The following is a 20114-nucleotide window of genomic DNA, read 5'->3' on the forward strand; positions in this document are numbered from 1 at the left end:
GTGGTTTAACATAAAAGAATAAGATTCAATTGAAACAATTTTTTTTTTTTTAAAAAAAAAACGTAAATTAAAAAATATTTACATATTCTTATCAGCTTAAAGAATAATAATAAATAGGCTTCATTTAAATTTACATATTTTTATCAGTTTAAGGGTCCGTTTAGATTTTCGATTTCAAAAAGTGCGATTTGAACAAGTGATTTTTAAAAACGCAATTAAGCGTTTGGCAGAATTGCAGTTTAACATTTAAAATCGCAGGTTAACATTTAAAATTATGCGTTTTAAAAAAAACACCCCATTACCAGAGATTTGAAAAAGCAATTTTCTGCGTTTTCAAATCGCAATTAACAAACTATTCATTTTCTGAGATTTAGTTTAAATTGCATTTTTTGTTTACGAAATTGCAATCCCAAACGCACCTAAAACTTCTAGGACAAATGATTTATCATGGTATAAGAGTAGAAGTCCTGAATTCGAAATTTGTCTCAATCCTTCGCCTTCCATTTTAATTAAATATTTTACGTGTTGGTTTTCATCCATTAAAAGAGAGTTTGAGCCCACATGAGAAAGGGAGTGTTGGAGTATAAATTAAATGATTAAATTTACAAATTTCTATCGCCTTAAGTTTTTAGGACAAATTGTTATTTAACTTAAAAGAATAAGATTCAATTGAAACATTTTTTTTTTGAAAAAATAAACGTAAATTAAAAAATTAAAGGCAAAGCATAGACCGATAAGTTAGTGTTAGGGTTGGATGAGACATATCATAGTTGCAATATGCTTAATTGGTTTGCCAAAGTCCTTGTTCTTCAAAAACTTTGGTATTCGAGCCGTGACTATAAAGAAATTCAACAACAAAGGAAAGAGAAAAAAACTACCGCTTTAAGTGCTCTCTCTCTATCTCTCTCACAGGAGTGTTAGCAGATTCTCCAGAATTCCCACTAGCCAAAAAAGCGCAGGAATATCACATTCCTTTCTATACCGGGAAATAAAACCAGAGGGAAAGCAATATACAGGAGGAACCGACCTTGGGCTGGCCTGCCTTATTGGGTTTAATTCTTGGTGGACTCACCTTGACCTGTTGCCAGTGAAAGAAACAACTCGCTCTGTGACTCGGTTAGTGCTTCCATAATGTCCAACAATGCACATTGGTTTGGTTTTGATCCTTGTTTTTTCTGGGTTTTGTTTGTTTTGCATTTATGTTCTATGCGTAATTGTTATTTTTCACATTTTATTCCGTGTTTTGTTTAAGTCGGTTGCTTGGGGGCACATAAAGTTGGATCCAAACAGGTTGTTAGAAGAGAGTTAACCTTTTTTTGTGGTTTTTGTTTGTCTATATATGATTTTTGTTGGTTTTCTTTTCTGGGTATGTTATGTTTGTGACATTCTTTTCTTGGTGATCCTTATTTTATATATATATATATATATAATGGAGGATGTTGTTTGGATCAAAAGATTTTATTGTTGTTTTATGATGAGTGCAACATGTGTTTGTTTGGATCTTTAAAGCATAATTTGGTACTTTGTCTTTGTGTTTGATGTAATTCTCAAAAGCACGTCCTGTCAAAGTTGTGATACATATATAGTATTGTATTTTTAATTGGAAGTTACTCCTTCTATGGCAACTTCTTGAATATAATACTTGGAATTATACCAAAATGTGTTGGTTTTGTGACCTTGTGTTATGCATTTGATTTCTAAGATATGATTATTCGATGCTGATGACGTTATTGAGTCTTATGATGATCAGCAATCCAATTACATCTAGTCAATATAAATTTCCATGATTATTTTACAAAGAGAAAACTTTAAATTTTGTAGCGATTCCTTCTTTGATTTTTACATGTATAATTAGCTCCAATCTTAAAGTTCTTCAAGGAGACTCACCAGTAATTGTGCTCTGTTATATGATACAAGTGGAAGATAACAGCATGAAACAGCAAATTCAATTTAACATGGTGTGTGTGTGTGTGTATTATGGACTCGGTTAGATCGACACAGGCGTTGCTAGCTTAACAAAGATTTGTACTGGCGCACTGGCATCAGCTGGGCTCAGTTCATTCACAGTTGAAGAATGAGAATCTTTTTCATTTGCCACCAATTACTGATGGACTTCAGGCATCTAGCCCATATGACTTTCATAGAAGCATATTGGGACCCCTATAAAACATTCGCCTTACTAATTTTTTTTCCCATGGGGAACAAGACTAACTTTATTTTTATCTGGCGACATGGTTTTTATTGGTTGAAGGAATTGGAGGTCTTTCTGATTTTACTCGACCAAAGCTGGAACCACTTGGGAAAGATGGACCTTAATTTGATTTCCGTGGCTTAATATTTTCATGAAATTACTGTAGGAGCGTTTTGATCTATCTTGAAAATTAACTCATTCTTCTATCTTAGTGATAGGGTACAAGACAAGTTACTATTGTCTTTCATGACATTAAAATTGACTTCTGTTTTCCCTTGCACCGTTGAGGACTTTATCAAGGATTTTGATGATCTCTCTTGTAAATTAAGTCATTCTATATTAGGATTATTTCGATCTCTCTTGAAAATTAAGTCATTCTTCTATATTAATGATAGGGTACTAGACGAGGTAGTTAAGTCATTCTATATTAGGATTATTTCGATCTCTCTTGAAAATTAAGTCATTCTTCTATATTAATGATAGGGTACTAGACGAGGTAGTGCTGTCTTTTATGACATTAAATGGGCTTCTGTTTTCCTTACACTTCTGAGGAGCTTATCTAGGATTTTGATGAATTGTCTCAATACTGCTATAATTCACCATCTTTAATTGTAATTATAATAGTTTTGATCTTTTAAACCAACTACTACAGAGAAATACTACATGAGTCTAAAAGAAAGTCCAGAAAATTTTCTTTTCTTAATTGGATGTTGGAAATATTTGTTTAATTAAACCTTTTAATTTCATAGTCTTGAATCCTTGTTCTTTTATGCACGTTGATTTTGATATACATCTGCTGTTATTTAAATGTAGATTGTTACCTTTTAGCCTTTCACATGACTTAAATTCTTAGTTGTTGCATTATATGTTTTCAAATTTGTTTATCTTGGTGCTTTTTCTCATAATCAGAGGGACCCAGCATATCTGCAATGGTTCTAGATACTTCTATTACTGATTCACATCAGAGACGGCCGGTTCTGTTAAAAGATCAAGTGCGATTGGTTAAGAGAAAGGACTGTGATCGATATGAGATTGCTTCTCTTCAAGACCCTTTGTCGTTTGAGAAGGGGTTCTTTGTAGTAATCCGTGCATGCCAATTGTTAGCCCAAAAGAATGAGGGAATAATATTGGTGGGCTTGGCAGGTCCTTCTGGGGCTGGAAAGACAGTGTTTACAGAAAAGATACTCAGTTTTATGCCCAGTGTTGCTGTTATTTCAATGGACAATTACAATGATTCTAGTCGAGTTGTTGATGGCAACTTTGATGGTAAATCATCTTCTTACTCATTTTTCTTCTTTTATGATGCTTTAGCATATCATGAGTATTCTCCAGAAGTAATTATAATATTGGGGATTTTCTTACATTTGTGTTTCTTAGGGGATAAGATCTGCAAAAGTTTTATATTATCTTGTTGAAATCTGTGTAAGAAAAAGCTTTCCTTTATACATGGTGAGGGCATATGCATACTTCTCATGTACTTGGGCCTTGCTAGACATATGCATATTAACATTGAAAGTTTTGAGGAAACTAATCAATTGAGTGACTTAAATCTAAGCTCAGAGTTGTACAGAAGCATTGCCATAAGTGTTTTGACTCAATATTACTTTTAGGTCATGATTTGTCAGTTATCTCATTGCTACAATTTTCGTGCCTCTTTTGGTGCTTATGGAGGGAAAGAAACAATAGAAGCTTTGAGGACTTGGAAAGTACCTTGGAAGAGATTCTTTCCTCGTTTTACCATTTCTTGTATTTTTGGACTACGGCTTATGTCCACCCTTTGTCATTTTCTTTTCCTGACTTTCTCACTCGCTTTTCTCTTTCTAACTAGGTGTTTTCCTTGTATATTCCCAGTGTACTAAGGCGCGCCTTACGCTTTTTTTGAGATTGGCTTCTTACTTATAAAAAAAATAAAAAAATTCCGGTATTTATTTAGCGAATGTGCTAATTTGTAATGCTATTGAGTATAGGGCTTTGTGATTATTAACGCATATCCTACACTTACGGCAAATGCAGAATTGGAACATCCATATCCGGTCACTAATGATAAGCCTTAGGTTCTAGACTTATTTTACAATTGAAATACTTGTATCCGGAACTCTAGTGATATCTTTGTATCCGGAAACCTAGAGATAAGTCATTAGTCTAAGACTTATAATAGGATTAGAATTCTTGTTTGTAAACGCATGCTGAGATGATAATATCCAGCATGCGATATTGGTTAGTTTATCTTAGTTTAAACCCAGAGATAGAGTTGTACCTAAACTATACTTTTGTTTCTTCTTCTTCTATACATATCAACGCAAGCTCACATTGATGAGCATTTTAGAATTTACAGCAATCTCTATATTCTTCCACTATTCTATTATGGTATCAGAGCCACATATAGACTAACGTCTTATATGGTTTCTGCACCCTCCACTCCTATTGCTGCCATGGTGTCTCCCACACCCTCTCCTCCTCCTTCCATTGCCTCTATCTCTACAATGGCGTCACCACCTCACCCAACAAACTCTTCCCCATATTGATTTTCCAGTTCCAAATATGACTCATTCTCTCCACATCAAGTTGGCCAAAGGCAATTTCATGGCTTGGAATACTCAAATCCTTGCCTACATCAAAGGGCAAGATGGTTTTGGTTTTCTCGACGGTTCTTCTCAACCTCCTGCACAACATGTCCCGAATCCCAGCCCTATCGATGGTGCTCCTGCTACTATTATCAATCCTGCTTATCTTGCGTGATGTCATCTCCACCCTTACCGAACCCTATGTGGTTCATGCCGTCGGATGTGCTGTAGCCAGTCACTTATGGAGCAGCTTGATCTCCATGTTCGCCTCTCAAGCCAAGGCTCGTGTTATGCAGATCTATTTCCAACTTGCCACGATCCAGAAGGGAAATCACTCCATCACTGAGTATTTCCAGACAATCAAAACCCTGTGAGGCACACTCGCTGCTGCTAGACAGCCTATCAATGAGTTTGAAGCTGTTTCTTTCCTCCTCAAAGGCCTTGGTACCGAGTTTGACTCTTTTGTTACATCTGTAACAACGCGGGTGGATCCTCTTTCATTTGACGAGCTATATGGCCATGAGATGCGAATTGAGCAACAATTTCCAGCCATGGAGCTCGCCCAGTCGTATGCCCACTACACAACCCGTGCTGCCATGCTTGAGGGGAAGAGAATACCGTGGTGGTAGAGGCTCTTCCTTTGGCGGCAGAGCACCCTTCTGTGGTAGAGGCAATTCTTCTACCAACCGTGGCCGAGGATCTTACTTCAACAATGATGCTTCTTCTTCCAACTAGCCTGTTTGTCAATTTTGTGGTCGTATTGGCCACACTACTGCTCGATGCTACCAAAGGTTGGAATCTGTCCAATCTTCCGACTCATATTAGCAACCACAGCAAGCCTACCAGCAAAATCCACATGCCTACTACTCATCTCCAGCCCTGCCAATTGAAGAAAATTGGTATACTGATACCAGGGCCACTCATCATGTCACTAGTGAGCATCAACACCTCAATCTCTCATCCGAGGACTACACCGGCCAGGATAAGTTTGTGTAGGCGATAGTTCAGGTTTGCCTATCACTCATTGGTTCTGCTCTATTAACTCTTACCTGTCGGTCGTTATATCCTCACTCAACTTCTTGTTCCTCTTATTTGTAAAAATCTACTCTCAGTTCAAAAATTTGCACGTGATAATGCTGTCTTTTTTGAGTTTCACTCTTCCCATTTTGTGATTAAGGACTACAAATCCAGGATCACTCTTCATCAAGGCCCTCTTAAGGATAGACTTTACCAACTCCATCCTTCATCCCCACCTTCCATTAATAAGCAAGCTCTTGTAGGTGAACGAACCTCCACTGATTACTGGCACAAGCGCTTAAGTCATCCTGCACTCCACACAGTCCACCGAGTCCTCTCTATGTTTCAGCTTTCAGTCATCAACAATAAGGCACCCTCTCCTTGTACTGCTTGTCCTCAGGCTAAAGGACATCAATTGCCATTTCTAGTTTCAATTTTCACTATTTGTAAGCCTTTAGATTTGGTTTATTCTGATGTATGGGGTCCTTCCCCAACTCTTTCTATCAATGGTAATCGTTATTATGTTTCTTTTGTTGATGTCTTTAGTCGTTATACTTGGGTGTTTCCTATCCAATCAAAATCTGATTTAAACCCACCTTTTTAAAATTTCAAGTTATGATCGAACACTTTCTAAACACATAAATCAAAAGTTTTCAAACTGATTGGGGTGGTGAATATCGCAGTCTCAACACATACTTTCAATCCTCATTCATCGTCTGTCTTGTCCTCACACACATCAACAACAAGGATGTGCTGAACGCAAACATCTTCACCTTATTGACACCACCCTCGCTCTTCTAGCTTACAACCATCTTCACAAAACCTTTATTGTTGCTCAATCGGCATCCCATGAGCTAAGAGATGGCCATATAGCTTGTCAAATGAAAGAGGGTCCACCCGAGTTGTTATAGACGTAACAAAAGAGTCAAACTCGGTACCAAGGCCTTTGAGGAGGAAAGAAACAGCTTCAAACTCATCGATAGGCTGTCCAGCAGCAGCCAGTGTGTCTCGCAGGGTTTTGATCGTATGGAAATACTCAGTGATGGAGTGATTTCCCTTCTGGACCGTGGCAAGTTGGAAATAGATCTGCAAAACACGAGCTTTGGCTTGAGAGGCGAACATGGAGATCAATGTGCTCCATAAGTGGCTGGCTGTAGCACATCCGACGGCATGAACCACATAGAGGGTTTGGTAAGGGTGGAGATGAGAACACTAAGGATCATTTGATCTCGTTGACACCATGCAAGATAATCAGGATTGATAATAGTAGCAGGAGCACCATCAATAGGGCTGGGATTCGGGATTGTGCTGTGCAGGAGGTTGAGAAGAACCGTTGAGAAAACCTAAAGCATCTTGCCCTTTGATGTAGGCAAGGATTTGAGTATTCCAAGCCATGAAATTGCCTTTGGCCAGCTTGATGTGGAGAGAATGAGTCATATTTGGAACTGAAAAAACAATTTGGGAAGAGTTTGTTGGGTGAGGTGGTGACGCCATTGTAGAGATAGAGGCAATGGAAGGAGGAGGAGAGGGTGTGGGAGACACTATGGCAGCAGTGGGAGTGGAGGGTGCATAAACCATATGAGACGTTAGTCTATATGTGGCTCTGATACCATAATAGAACAGTGGAAGAATATAGAGATGGCTGTAAATTCTGACGTGCTCATCAATGTGAGCTTGCGTTGATATGTATAGAAGAAGAAGAAACAAAAGTATAGTTTAGGTACAACTCTATCTCTAGGTTTAAACTAACCAATATCGCATGCTGGATACTATCATCTCAGCATGCGTTTACAAACAAGAATTCTAATCCTATTATAAGTCTTAGACTAATGACTTATCTCTAGGTTTCCGGATACAAAGATATCACTAGAGTTCCGGATACAAGTATTTCAATTGTATAATAAGTCTAGAACCTAAGGCTTATCATTAGTGACCGGATATGGATGTTCCAATTCTGCATGTGCCGTAAGTGTAGGATATGCGTTAATAGTGATCCATAGGGAAATACTCCATCGTTGCTCCAATGATGGAGTATTTCCAATTTATTGTTGATGAAGTCTAGTTTGTTCATAGAAACTTAAAGCATCAATTCGGGCTGGAGAGCTTTTGTTTCTCCTTTTTATTTTTATTTTTCTCTCTGAGATGATTTTTATTCTTGAGATTTTGAAACCTTAGGATACACATGCAATTTGCAAGACCTGTTGAATAGTATTTCTTTCTAAGTGTTCTTTTTAATATGATTGGATATTGGATATTATATGCTCCACTGCAAGAGTGGAGCCAAAGCTTCTTCTTTGCCTCTCTTTTTCATTTTTTTTAAAATGAGTATGGTTGGGCAAAAATGTCATTGTGAGCTTGGAATGTCTTCAGTCCATTTGTGGAGTCTGATTTAATGACACAGTCATGGTTAGGGTTCTTAGGTGTGCGTAACCTTGGATATCTTGGCCCTTGGTGTCATCCCTGAATCAATAGCTCATTTACTGCCTTGCTCTTTTGTCTTTTAATGAACGAATATATCCTTTGCACTCAGTATATAAATATCTTGTTTGTTTCCAAGTTCCGTCTAGTTTCATGGAAATTATTTGTTAAGCCAACCAACTTTTGCAGATTGGAAAGAAGCGAGCATGTCTGGATATCATTGTAAAGCTGACATGACAATCTAATTAGTTTCTGTCAAATAGTGTGTTTTGGAATTTACTTATAATTGTGAGACTTTAATCAAAGCAAGCTAACTGTTTCAAGTTTGGAAATAAGACATGTATAATTCTAGTGGTTCTATTATCTTTCTGAAACAGATCCACGCTTGACAGACTATCATACCTTACTTCAGAATGTCCATGATTTAAAGGCAGGGAAGGAGGTCCAGGTTCCAATTTATGATTTCAAGTCTAGCTCTCGCACAGGATACAGGTAATTGCTCTCCATCTAATACTTTTTCATAGCTGAGGGGTGCAGTATTCTTTGATTAAGCTGTTTGAACTTATACTATTTCATGGTAGTTCAAGGAATAATATATGGAGATCTTAGATGTGAGTTCTAAAAGTCCCAATTAGTCCTAACAAACAGTAGAAACTTTTTGTTTTTTCATTGTGAATGATCGGTACAATGATGTACTGAGTTTCTCTGCTATTGGACACGGACAGTGGTTGATATTGTGATCTTTCATTTACTTAGATATGGTTATGAGGACCATTTTTTTCTCATTCATTTCAAGGGACCAAGTCGTTTGTGCAAGATCTTCCATAATTGGAGAGATCTATATTTATATTCAGAGCCTCCTGCCCATCCTAGAAAAAAAAGGAAAAGAAATATTTTGGGTAATATGTCCTATCTATATCTTCAAATCTGAAGCCATATTTTTCCCTGTACAAATGTAATCCTTTATGATATTGGACTTCCTTTTTTGATGTTTGCTGGTTCTGCTAATGCACATGGTTAATTTCTTGAATAATCCGGCAGTTTTGATTTTGATTTTTGATTTGTTTATTAATTCCTAGTTACATTATCTACACCTCTTTCATACCCACCTGGTATGTATTTAAATGCATGTACTGGTGACAGGACACTCGAAGTGCCAAGCTCCCGTATTGTCATCATTGAGGGCATCTATGCTTTGAGTGAAAGGTTGCGACCTCTACTGGACCTTCGTGTGTCTGTAACAGGTGGAGTTCACTTTGACCTTGTCAAAAGGGTTTTACGGGATATACAACGTGCTGGACAAGAACCAGAAGAAATAATCCAGCAAATATCGGAAACGGTTTGTTTTTCCTTTTAATCATTATATTTGAGCATCCTAATAGAAATTGATTTTCTAGAAGTTCTCAACTAGCCTCTTCTACACAGGTATATCCAATGTACAAGGCCTTTATTGAGCCAGATCTCCAAACAGCACATATAAAAATCACCAACAAGTTCAATCCATTTACTGGATTTCAGACTCCTACTTATATATTAAAGGTCACTCTCTATGTTATAATATTTATTTCTTACTTTATGTGTATACTTGTTGCCATTCTTACCGAAAGTCTCTAAGTTACTCTCCATCCCATATTGTTTGTCCACCTTAGAAAATGCAATTCTTTAAGGAGATGACATTTGATGCATTGTTTTTTAAATAAAAAAGTTATCTATTTTCGAAAGTAGCCTCCTTAATTTAAACTCAAATAAAACATGGGTTAGAAAAATTATTAAAATTATGTCTCTTGACTTTTTATGGTGGACAATATTTTGGAATATCTCAAAATGGCTTGTGGACAAATAATGTAGGATGGATGTAGTACTACAACTTTGTCTACATCGATAACTGAGTGCTGCCTCTAATTGTAGTCAGCAAGGAAGGTGACGGTGGACCAAGTCAAGGCTGTTTTCACTGAAAATCATACAGATTCAACAGAGCAGACTTATGATATATACCTTCTACCACCTGGTGAAGATCCAGAATCTTGCCAATCATATTTAAGGATGCGGAATAAAGATGGAAAATACAGTCTCATGTTTGAGGTTTGCTCTCTAAAGTTTGAGTTTTCTTGTTTTTATAATTGCATTCTTACTTGCCCGGGAAAAAAAAAAAGGGAAAAATGTGCATTCTGAAATTTTTAGTGATCAAAATGTGCATTTGGCGGGAGCGGAATGCGAGGCTTTTTGAAGATGTCGAGACTGTAATGGTAGTGTTAGGGAAGCGTGTACTTAACACGCTATATCTTTGGATAGCGTCCCGTCTTTGCCATCTAGGTGTTTTTACTTTTGTAGACTTTCTAAATTTATTAGTTGTTTCTCCCGTTTAGGGGCTCTCTTGTATACTTTCCGTGTATTAGGGTTGCGCCCCTCTGCGCTTTTTATTGAATTTGAAATTACTTATCAAAAAAAAAAAAAACATATTTTGAGAACTAATAGACTTTTTGTATGGCCCTGTATTTATGTTTACAGACATGATTGTTTAGTAAAGGTATGGTCCTAGAAATAGCTTCATAGAAAAAGAATTTGATGTAGCTCGCTTCTGACAGTTGTTCATTAGTTAGTCTAGTCTGAGGGTCAGTGTCTTATGATTGGCGAGGGCTTAGTAGGGCATGATCAAATATAGCTATATGATAAACATGATGCATCTTGTGGGTTAGTAAGGCAATCCTCTGTCAATATTTTCTTGATTGGTTTGCGTTATATGCTTGAACTGGAAATTGGACTTGAAGAATAAAAATTTTTATATGCACAAATGGATGTGTACGTGTATGTCCCAGAATAAAAGCAAGTCAACACTTATGCGTGTAAAGAGCAGCAAAGCTGAATTTTAGGGAAAAAAAATAACGAGTTTTTTGTCATGCTGTGGCAATGCTCTTACCACCAGAATAGCTTCTCCAAGACCCAGAGTACATCCTACCTGATGCTGAATTTTACTACTTGGGTGTTTTTCATTCAGGCTACTTAAATACAGTTTGGGGCCTTTGCCCCCCCCCCACCCCGTGCGAAAAAAAAATAAAATCAAAACTGTCGTTTGTTAACAAAACAAATCCCCAGCCCCCAAATCAAATCAGCATCTGCATGAGAGTTGAAAGAACCCAGAAGCATCATCATTATTTTTTGTTTTTCCTTCTTCCTTATCATTCTTGGTTTGTTTTCCTTTTCTCCATGGTCATATCCTTTTCCTATTCATAAAAAAGAATATATATCTTTTTCCATGGGTGGGTTGTGTACCTATTTTTTTCCCCCTCTTTTTTCTTCATGGTCTAATCTCATTCTTTAGTGGGTGCTTTGCATGTCTTTCCTTCTTTCTCCTCGGCAGAATTGTAAGTTTGTTGGGTTCTGTCCCAAATCAACTCAATGCATATCTGGTTGAATCGTACAGACTATTTTTTCTTTTTCTTTTTTAATGTAAAATGCAGATTTTTATAATTCATTGGTTTCAGATTGTATTGCTTGTAGTCACACTCCATTGGTACTTTGTTGCTGACTAGTTAATTTTGGTGTAATGTCTGTTGAAAAAAACTTACGGTAAAACCTAATTTCTTATTCTTAAACATGTCCCCATGCATGGTGTATGTTTGGTCCTTCGTTTCCTTTTCGTTTGTTTCGATAAATATTTCTACCATTTCCATTTTTTTTTCTGATTAAGTTGCACAGATCCATGCTAGCGATTAGATGATTTGGTCTGCCCACATGTTTTTCTTTTACTTTGTCCAGAGTTACTCCATGTAGTATCTAAAATAGATTGTGGATTTTTGTGTCTTTCATTGACTCATTCTCATAGCTTGATAGATGAAGCCAATGGTTTTTTTTTTTTTTTTTCCAGAATACGGTGAACCAACACGTTACTATGAATTGGATATTTTGCATTTATTTTTTTAGCAGTACCTTGACATGACATAAGATGGGTGAGTAAGATATAGTTTCATGGAATCCCTTGGTACTTGGGTATGTGAGGTGTTGTTATTTTAGCAAGGAGGCGTCTGGGCGCAAAGGGAAGGTTTGACACCCAATTTGTGTACTGTAGTAGCATTGCTTGTGGCCTTAGGAGGAAGTTTGGGAATTGAGACTATTTGTCCTGGGAGGAGGTTGGAATCAAGATTAGGACAGGTCAAACAAAGTTTCTTTCGTTCTTTTTTTTTTTTTTTTTTTTTAACTCGAACTTACCTACATAGCCACGCCACACACCATGCCCTCTTGCTAGATTTATCACCATTGATTCTTGAGTTTTTGGGTCTATTACGTTTGAAAGATTTGTCTAGATGGCAGGAAGCGCCAGGAAGCTCCACAGGAGGAAGAATTTTTATTTTTTGTTATTTGAGTAAACAAATAAAAATCCAAGATATTTATAAGGTGATGCAGTATATTATGTCCAATTAAGCGAGCCTCTTGTGCAATTTGAATCATGGTACTTGCAAGTGACTAACTTTAACTTAATTTAAACAGATTTGGACGAAGGGTAATATTGAAGAACAATGTCAGTAATTGGAGGGCAATTTCTCTGTAATTAGAAGAATAAGGACCAAATAGCAACACTAATCGAAGTTGGAGGACCTAAAAAAAGAAAATATATATATTAAGAGTTGTAGACCATAGTAGTTGCATTATATTGAATTTTGTACTTGTTCCTTGATGATTTTAAAATTTTTCAACATAGACCATTGTTCCCAATGATTTTTTCACTTTATTTAATCTGGTAAATCCATATAATAACGGAATAAATTTCCTATATGGTTGACATCTTACCTTTCTGTGGCTCTCCATTCTAGCTAAGAATCGATTTGACACATTGAAGGCAAAGCTATATGGTATTACCTGACTTGGTGGGTTATACTTCTGTTTTGCAGGAATTGATGACAGATAATCCATTTCTCATATCACCAAGAATAACTTTTGAGGTTAGTGTGCGTCTACTTGGTGGACTAATGGCCTTGGGATACACGATAGCAGCTATCCTTAAAAGAACCAGCCATGTATTCTCTGATGAGAAGGTCATTGTAAAAATCGATTGGCTAGAGCAATTAAAACGTCAGTATGTTCAGGTATGGCTGTGTATTTCTGCACCTTCATCTGTGAATACTCGGATAGTAATCTACATATGTTGTAAGCTTTGGTTCTAGAAAACCTATGCTTAGGCATATGCTTCATTTCTTTTATATAGGCTTGTCCATGGCCTGGCTGGACCTGTTTGGTCCAGGCTTGCACCAAGAACATTCATAGTTCAGGCCAAGGCCTGCCCTCGCCTGAGTGCCTGGTGTGGTTGGTGCTGACGTGACCTTAAGAGGAAAAGTTTAGTCTGGGCCTTGCCTGGCCTGACTCATTGAGTGGTTCTTATTGGCATAACTTTCACTTCTCTTCATTTATTTCCTACCTATTTCCATCATATGACTGCAGAACAAGTGGTTGAGGCTAAGATATACATCTAAGAGACATGATGTTTTGTGTTTAAATGCAACTTTGTTCATCTTTAATCTTTTTGAACTCTTATTGTAATGAGCTATACCAACCTAAATTTCTTGCTTTTTGGTGAAAAGGTGCAAGGAAAGGACCGCTTACATGTAAAATATGTTGCTGAGCAGCTGAGATTGGAAGGTTCATACGTTCCTCGTACCTACATCGAACAAATTCAATTGGAAAAGCTTGTAAATGATGTCATGGTATGAAAATTCCTAAACTTATTATGCCTTTCCTTGCATTAGTTGTGATCTTTTCTTCTTTTTGAAAGTAAAGTTGTTGTGATCTAATCTTGCCACAGGCCCTGCCAGAAGATTTAAAGACGAAGCTCAGCCTAGATGAGGATCTGGTTTCAAGTCCCAAAGAAGCACTTTCTAGAGCCTCTGCAGATAGAATCACCATGAGAAATAAGCATCTTAAGAGGTGCATTTTTCTGAGCCTTCTCTATTGTTATTCTTGTTGTGAATTCAATATACAAATGCTGAAATTGTATTCTGACAAGGTTATGGACAACCTCAGTTGGTAGGTCGATATGTGAGATCCACCGATTTGCGAATTGTATATATCTGTACATGTTACGATTGCTTCAAATTATTTGAGTTGGTAACTTGAATTTCACGGAAAATTTTATCATGTTAGAAGTCCTGATTCTCTGGGTTTGAGAATCGACAAAGAGGATGCCAATGTCTTTGCATGGAATTTTCATGCTTTGTCACTATAAAAATCATGTGTGGTCCCTTTTTGTCCTCTTAACCTTTGTCAGTATTCAGTTAGGAATATGGCCTTGAAAGTTAACCGGCCTGTTAGGAATTCAAAGTGGTTTCTGGATTTTTTGTTGCAATACAATTTTTTTATTTTTTATTTTTTTCCATCGTGGTTCCTGTGATTTACCTTCTATGTTTTAAAAATAGACTGCTCCTGCCAATCTGTTGCTAGGTTTTCCATGTGATAGATTATTTGCTTTTCTGTTATCTGGTATCATTATTGTCTTGAGAAACTAAAGTAAAAATCACTTAGTCTGCTGTGCAAAATTAGTGTGCCCCAGGGATTTATGTGTTTATTATAAAGATATTTAAGTTCTGAATATCTAGGTGTGTCATTGACAGATACTTTAGAAGTTTTTGGACAATATTGAAGGGAAGAAAATATTATTTAAAAAAAGCATATAAAAATTTAATGGTCCAAAACCTGAAAACAAGTTGTATGTGTATGTACGCACCTTTTATGCAATGAACTTCTCAAATATGGTCTTTTTGTTTTTGTTTTTGTTTGTTTGTTTTTTTTTTTTTTTTTTTTTTTTTTTTTTTTTTTTCTGTTTGTTTGATCTTTCTTTTATTTGAAATTTCTTTCATAAGTTGGCTGCCTTTGAGTGACGATGTGATTTTGAACAGAGGTGGGTCACATTCATATTCAACCCAGAGGGACAAGAATCTGGCCAGGCTTACTGGATATGCTGCCAACAGTAGAAGGTTTGATGACAGAAACTCGGAGTCCTCTGCAACAGTGGCGAATGAGGTAGACTCATGATCTTTTAAGTTATTCTTAATGGTTCTGATATTGTGCTTTTGCTTCGATAGTAGCAATTGAAAATTTCATTTGTCAATCTGTTTTTATTTATTTATTTTTGTAGGGGGTCATTACTCGGCTTTCAGAACAAATTTCCTCATTGAATGATAGAATGGATGAATTTACAAATCATATTGAAGAGCTCAATTTCAAGTTAACCATCAAGAAAAATTCTCCTAGCCAACAAAATATGTCTATTCAAGTTGACCCCTGCAATGGCTCTGCTCCCACTTCTCAGTTCATCTCTAATTTAGGCAATGGTTCGTTGACTGGATCCATGATGCCTAATTCGTCATCTTCCTCCCAGCTGGCTAAGGAGTCTCCTTTGATGGAAGAGGTATTAATCTAGCCTTTTTATTCCCTTCTAAAGTTTGTTATTCTGTAGCTTTTTTGGTAAATAATTATAAGAGACAAGTCACAATGTTAATAGTTGCATTTGATATGTTAAGGCTGCTTGCTATGATGGTTAAACACCTTGCCATGTTTATGCTGTTCGGAGTATATTGTTTATAACTAGAAACCTCCTCCCCTCGAGGACACTAATTCGAAGCTCTCCTTCCCCCTCTCTCCTAAGGACAAAAAATTACTTATCAAAAAAAGAAAAAGTTATCAACGATTTCTTTTTGTACACTAATAATTCAGTTAGATTTGTAGATGTTCCTTAATTTGCAACCCAGTCTACTGCCAAATTTTTTTTGAAGGAAATAAAAACAAAGAAGTGGATTGATGACATGAGGTTGGATGATAAAATGCAGTATAGGAATGAACTACCTTAAAGATGCAATGAAGCAACCAGAGAGGAAAGTGACAAAAATAGTACCACTGTTCAGAAATTTAGGGAGGCAGTGAAGAAGAGATACAGAAAATTTATCAGTCTGTATTTGAACCCAGGCCTCTAAAACATGGCAATGGGGCTAACTGAAAAAACTTGCAGTTTTGGAGGGTAGAAAAAAATTTTATCTGCTTGATTCAGGGATTTTATCAATCTGTTCTCATGGATCATATTGTAGTCTTCTTACTTGACTCTTTTCGGTTAGGTACTTATTTCTTTTTAAAATCTGGATAGTGATTAGATACTAGTCAGTTTGCATGTACACAGGTCTGGAACCCGGGCGTCTAAAACCATGGCAATAGGGCTTTACCTTCTAGCATTGGTCTAAGTTTCTGTCCTTGTTACTGATTCATGTACAGCTGTCATATGATTGGGTAGCAGCCGATATGTTGCTATAAATTGGAGGGTATTGTGACATGTAGGAGAATACTTAAAAGAAGATGTTCACAAATAAAAATAAATATAGATCAAAACCTACAAAAATTGAGTTTGCATAGAGCAATTCTGATTATTTGCTTAGTTACGTTCTCAATAAACTGAAAGAACAGCTTGTGGTGGGAGGTGTTATCCTTTCTTGTTCTGATAATTTCTGGATCAGAAGAGACTAAAAATTATCCCATTTTAGTTTTGATGATTGTTCTAATAATGTATGATCATTGCATCGATTTCTGTTTTCAACGACAATTTGATCAAGAGTTTTGTAGTGTTTTATGGCATTTGGTATCTAGTCAGCAAAAGTCGTGTTTCAGACATTGATTGTTTGCTGGCTGGTTATTCATTTTCTTATTGGTTCCTACTTTGAAATCAGTTATCAGTTATTGCGCGGGGACAACGTCAAATCGTGCATCAGTTGGACAGTCTTAGCAATCTTCTCCGTGAGAGTTCGGGAGAGAGGTCTCGCCAAGTAAGAAGTAGCAGGAAAAGCATTATTATGGCTAAGGTTGAACCTTTCGCCGGCCCTATAATGTTTTCACTGGCAGTTGGTGGTTTAGGAATCTTCTTGATTAAGGGGTTCTTAACTCGAAGTTGATTCCTCCACCCAGTAGAGTTATACAAAAATTAGGAGATTGTTTTAAATTTTATTTCAATTTTCCTGTGTTTCTCCTGTCTTGCAATATTTACCCTTCTGCTCGGAAATGACAGTTGATTTACCAATGGCTGCTGATAGTGCTGTATAGATACTAAAAGCATTTAGGAGGAGCTTTCGAGGTTCTCTTTGAGGGTTTTTCAAGGAAGGGTGGAGCGGTCAATTTTGTGACTTTGGGGGCCTCCATGCTCATGTCAATAATTGTTATTTGCTTGTTATGACATTTTCAAAGTTTATAATCTACAAATTAACTACTGATTTTACATGTGAATTACGAATTCCCCCACAACCTTAGTCTTCTATTCACAGTTACTGCAAATTCAGTCTGGTAGTAGTAGGCCTGTGGCTTGGTTTGGAAGTGTATTTCATGGGTTTTCCACGGAAGAAGAGCAAACAAAATAGGATTAATGGTTGTTGGTGCAAGAACCTACAGTGACCTCAAGACTGCCTTTTATGGAGGAGTCTGCAAGAGAAAGAAAGGGTTAGAAGAGTTCACTAGTGGGATCCAGTGAAGCTACTGTGACGCCTAAGTTAGCAAAAGAACAGTGAAAATGTATTTTCCCAGAGTTTAGCTAAAGAGTCGGATTGCATATTTGTGTGGTTTACCTAGGCTCTTTATATAGGCTAACGTATCCTTAAGGTTTAAGGGACTCCTGCCAAGAAGTTATTACCTGACGTTGAGATTTTCTCGAAATTTCCTCCCTTAGTCTGTTAGGTGGGGTAGCATGGCGTAGGCATTCAGCTAGTTGAGCTGAAGGAGGGAGAATCAGTTGCTCGGCAATGTCCTTTGGTGTAGGTGCACTCAGATCCTGGTAGGTGGTTGGTAGGGGTGTACATGTGGATATTCGCTGCTTAGCAATGTCATTTGGCAAAGGTGCATTTAGATCCTAATAAGTGGTTGGTAGGGGTGTACACGTGGATATCCATGCGGGTATTTGCGATATCCGCACCCGCATTCGCAAAATGCGGATATTACTTTTAGATATCCACATCTGCATTCGCACAATTTTTTACCATTCGCATCCTCGTGGTTATTACGGTTATTATCCGCTATCTGCAAATAGGTAATGAGCCTATTTTCAACTCTTTTAAAAATAATTTTGACCAATTTTTAGTCTTTTAGGCTGTTTTGAAAATATAATGCAACACCAAAAATATGTAGAACCGAGAAAAAAAAAATAGGATGATGGATACGACCTCAAAATATTCATGGTAATTAATGCTCATAAGAAACACCCTTATATTTTATTATTCATGATTCAATGAGCATAACAATCAAGCTAGCAAACATAAATTACAAATCTAACATAACAAAAAATATATATATATATATATATATATATATTATAAATTCATAATGTAAAAATATAAATTGTCTAAATATTACACATTCATAAATGAAATGTATATATATTAGATATAAAATTTACCTTAAAATTGCTATATGCATTTGCACAGTTGCTATTCACATTTGCATGTGAGAATAACGGATGCAGACGACTAATATCTGTCTACATGTACACCCATAATGGTTGGATTGTGAGCTGTCAGGCCCTGATGATGTGTGATTCCTTATACTTCTAGAGATCAATTAAGCTTTTTGACGGCTGAGTCCTTTCGCTGGTATCCAAACCCTTCGATGTTAGTTTCATTTTCTTTTCTATTTGAAGTCTACTTTTTTTATTTTTTTGAATAATATTTGAAGTCTACTAGTAGGAAATAGGATTTATCTTTTGGCAATTCAATGCATGTAAGAGATGGCTTTAAAGATCGTAGGAAATCTCGGATGAGGTATTTTAATAGAATTAGAGTAATGTTTCTTACACAACTCTCACACAACTTTTGCACAACTCTAACTACTTTTTGTTATGATCAACCATTGGATTTGTTTTCCAACATGTGGGTCCTAAATATTCAATGGCTGATTTTAAAAGAAAGTTGTTAGAGTTGTGTAAAAGTTGTACAAAAATTGTGTAAGAAACATTACTCATAGAATTATTGTAATTTTGTTTCTTTTGTGTTGTGTCGGGGAGGATATTCTCTCTTGACCTAGTTTTATTTTGCTGGGGTTTGCCCCCTCTGCCTTTGTATGGTTTTTCATTTAAATAAATAACTTAGTTACCCCAAAAATAATAATAATAAATCAATGTATGTAAGAAGGCTAGCAAGATGAGTTACTTTTCTTGAAAGAGGTCTTGTCACGGATGTATTTGGATTATTTTCAACAGCTTCTTTATAGTCACTTTTCTTTTTTATGTATAGGAAAAATGTCAAAAAAATTACCCATAACAGATACTTTATTAATTCTCTAAATATTAGAAATGTTATAATTCTACCCAATGTATAAGGAACCAAGAGAGCTTTCCTATCTATTATTTTAATACAAAATATTTTTCTTTCATCTCTTATCTGTCATTTTTTTTTTTTGCCTTTTATTAAGAATTGTGTTGGAATTTTGTGAAAAATGTAAGGGTAAGTGTAAACTTATATTTGTAAATAAATAATATTTAATTGATATAAGGAAAGATAAATGAAGCTATTATGGAGTGTATATGAATAGAGAAACAAAATGTAGTTTTGTTCCTCAAATTTAAAGAAAATTAAAGGGAAGATGATGTGAATGCTAAGGAAAATTATCTTCATTAGTGTAGTTTTTTTTTTTTTTTTTTTTTTTACAAAAAAAAAAAAATAAAAAAAAATAAAATTGTTCAACAGTGTTATTTCCTTTTAGCAAAATCGCGGTGCTTAGTTCTTCTTCATATTCGGATCGAATATTCTCTTTCTTCTTTTTTTCTTTCTTTTTATTTATTTATTTATTTCATTTCCCAAGCTAATGGTATTTATGCAACATTTTATGTAACGTTGGTAAAACCCTTTGTATTTATATTTTCTAAGAAAAGTCTACTAAGAAAACAAGAGAGGATAGATATTAGATAAGCAATTATT

General features: G+C 36.1%; 1 protein-coding gene across 1 annotated transcript; it reads left to right on the forward strand.

Moving 5' to 3' along the window:
- Positions 1–773: 773 nt before the first annotated feature.
- Positions 774–17439, forward strand: LOC133870275 (inorganic pyrophosphatase TTM2). Its single transcript, XM_062307366.1, has 12 exons — positions 774–1116; positions 3101–3457; positions 8568–8682; positions 9334–9529; positions 9616–9729; positions 10099–10272; positions 13077–13271; positions 13764–13886; positions 13985–14106; positions 15075–15198; positions 15314–15586; positions 16890–17439. Exons 2-12 carry the CDS (start codon positions 3121–3123, stop codon positions 17109–17111), a joined length of 1995 nt encoding a protein of 664 aa, XP_062163350.1. The 5' UTR covers positions 774–1116; positions 3101–3120; the 3' UTR covers positions 17112–17439.
- Positions 17440–20114: the final 2675 nt, after the last annotated feature.

The sequence above is a fragment of the Alnus glutinosa genome, chromosome 1, assembly GCF_958979055.1.
Source record: "Alnus glutinosa chromosome 1, dhAlnGlut1.1, whole genome shotgun sequence".
Lineage (NCBI taxonomy): Eukaryota > Viridiplantae > Streptophyta > Magnoliopsida > Fagales > Betulaceae > Alnus > Alnus glutinosa.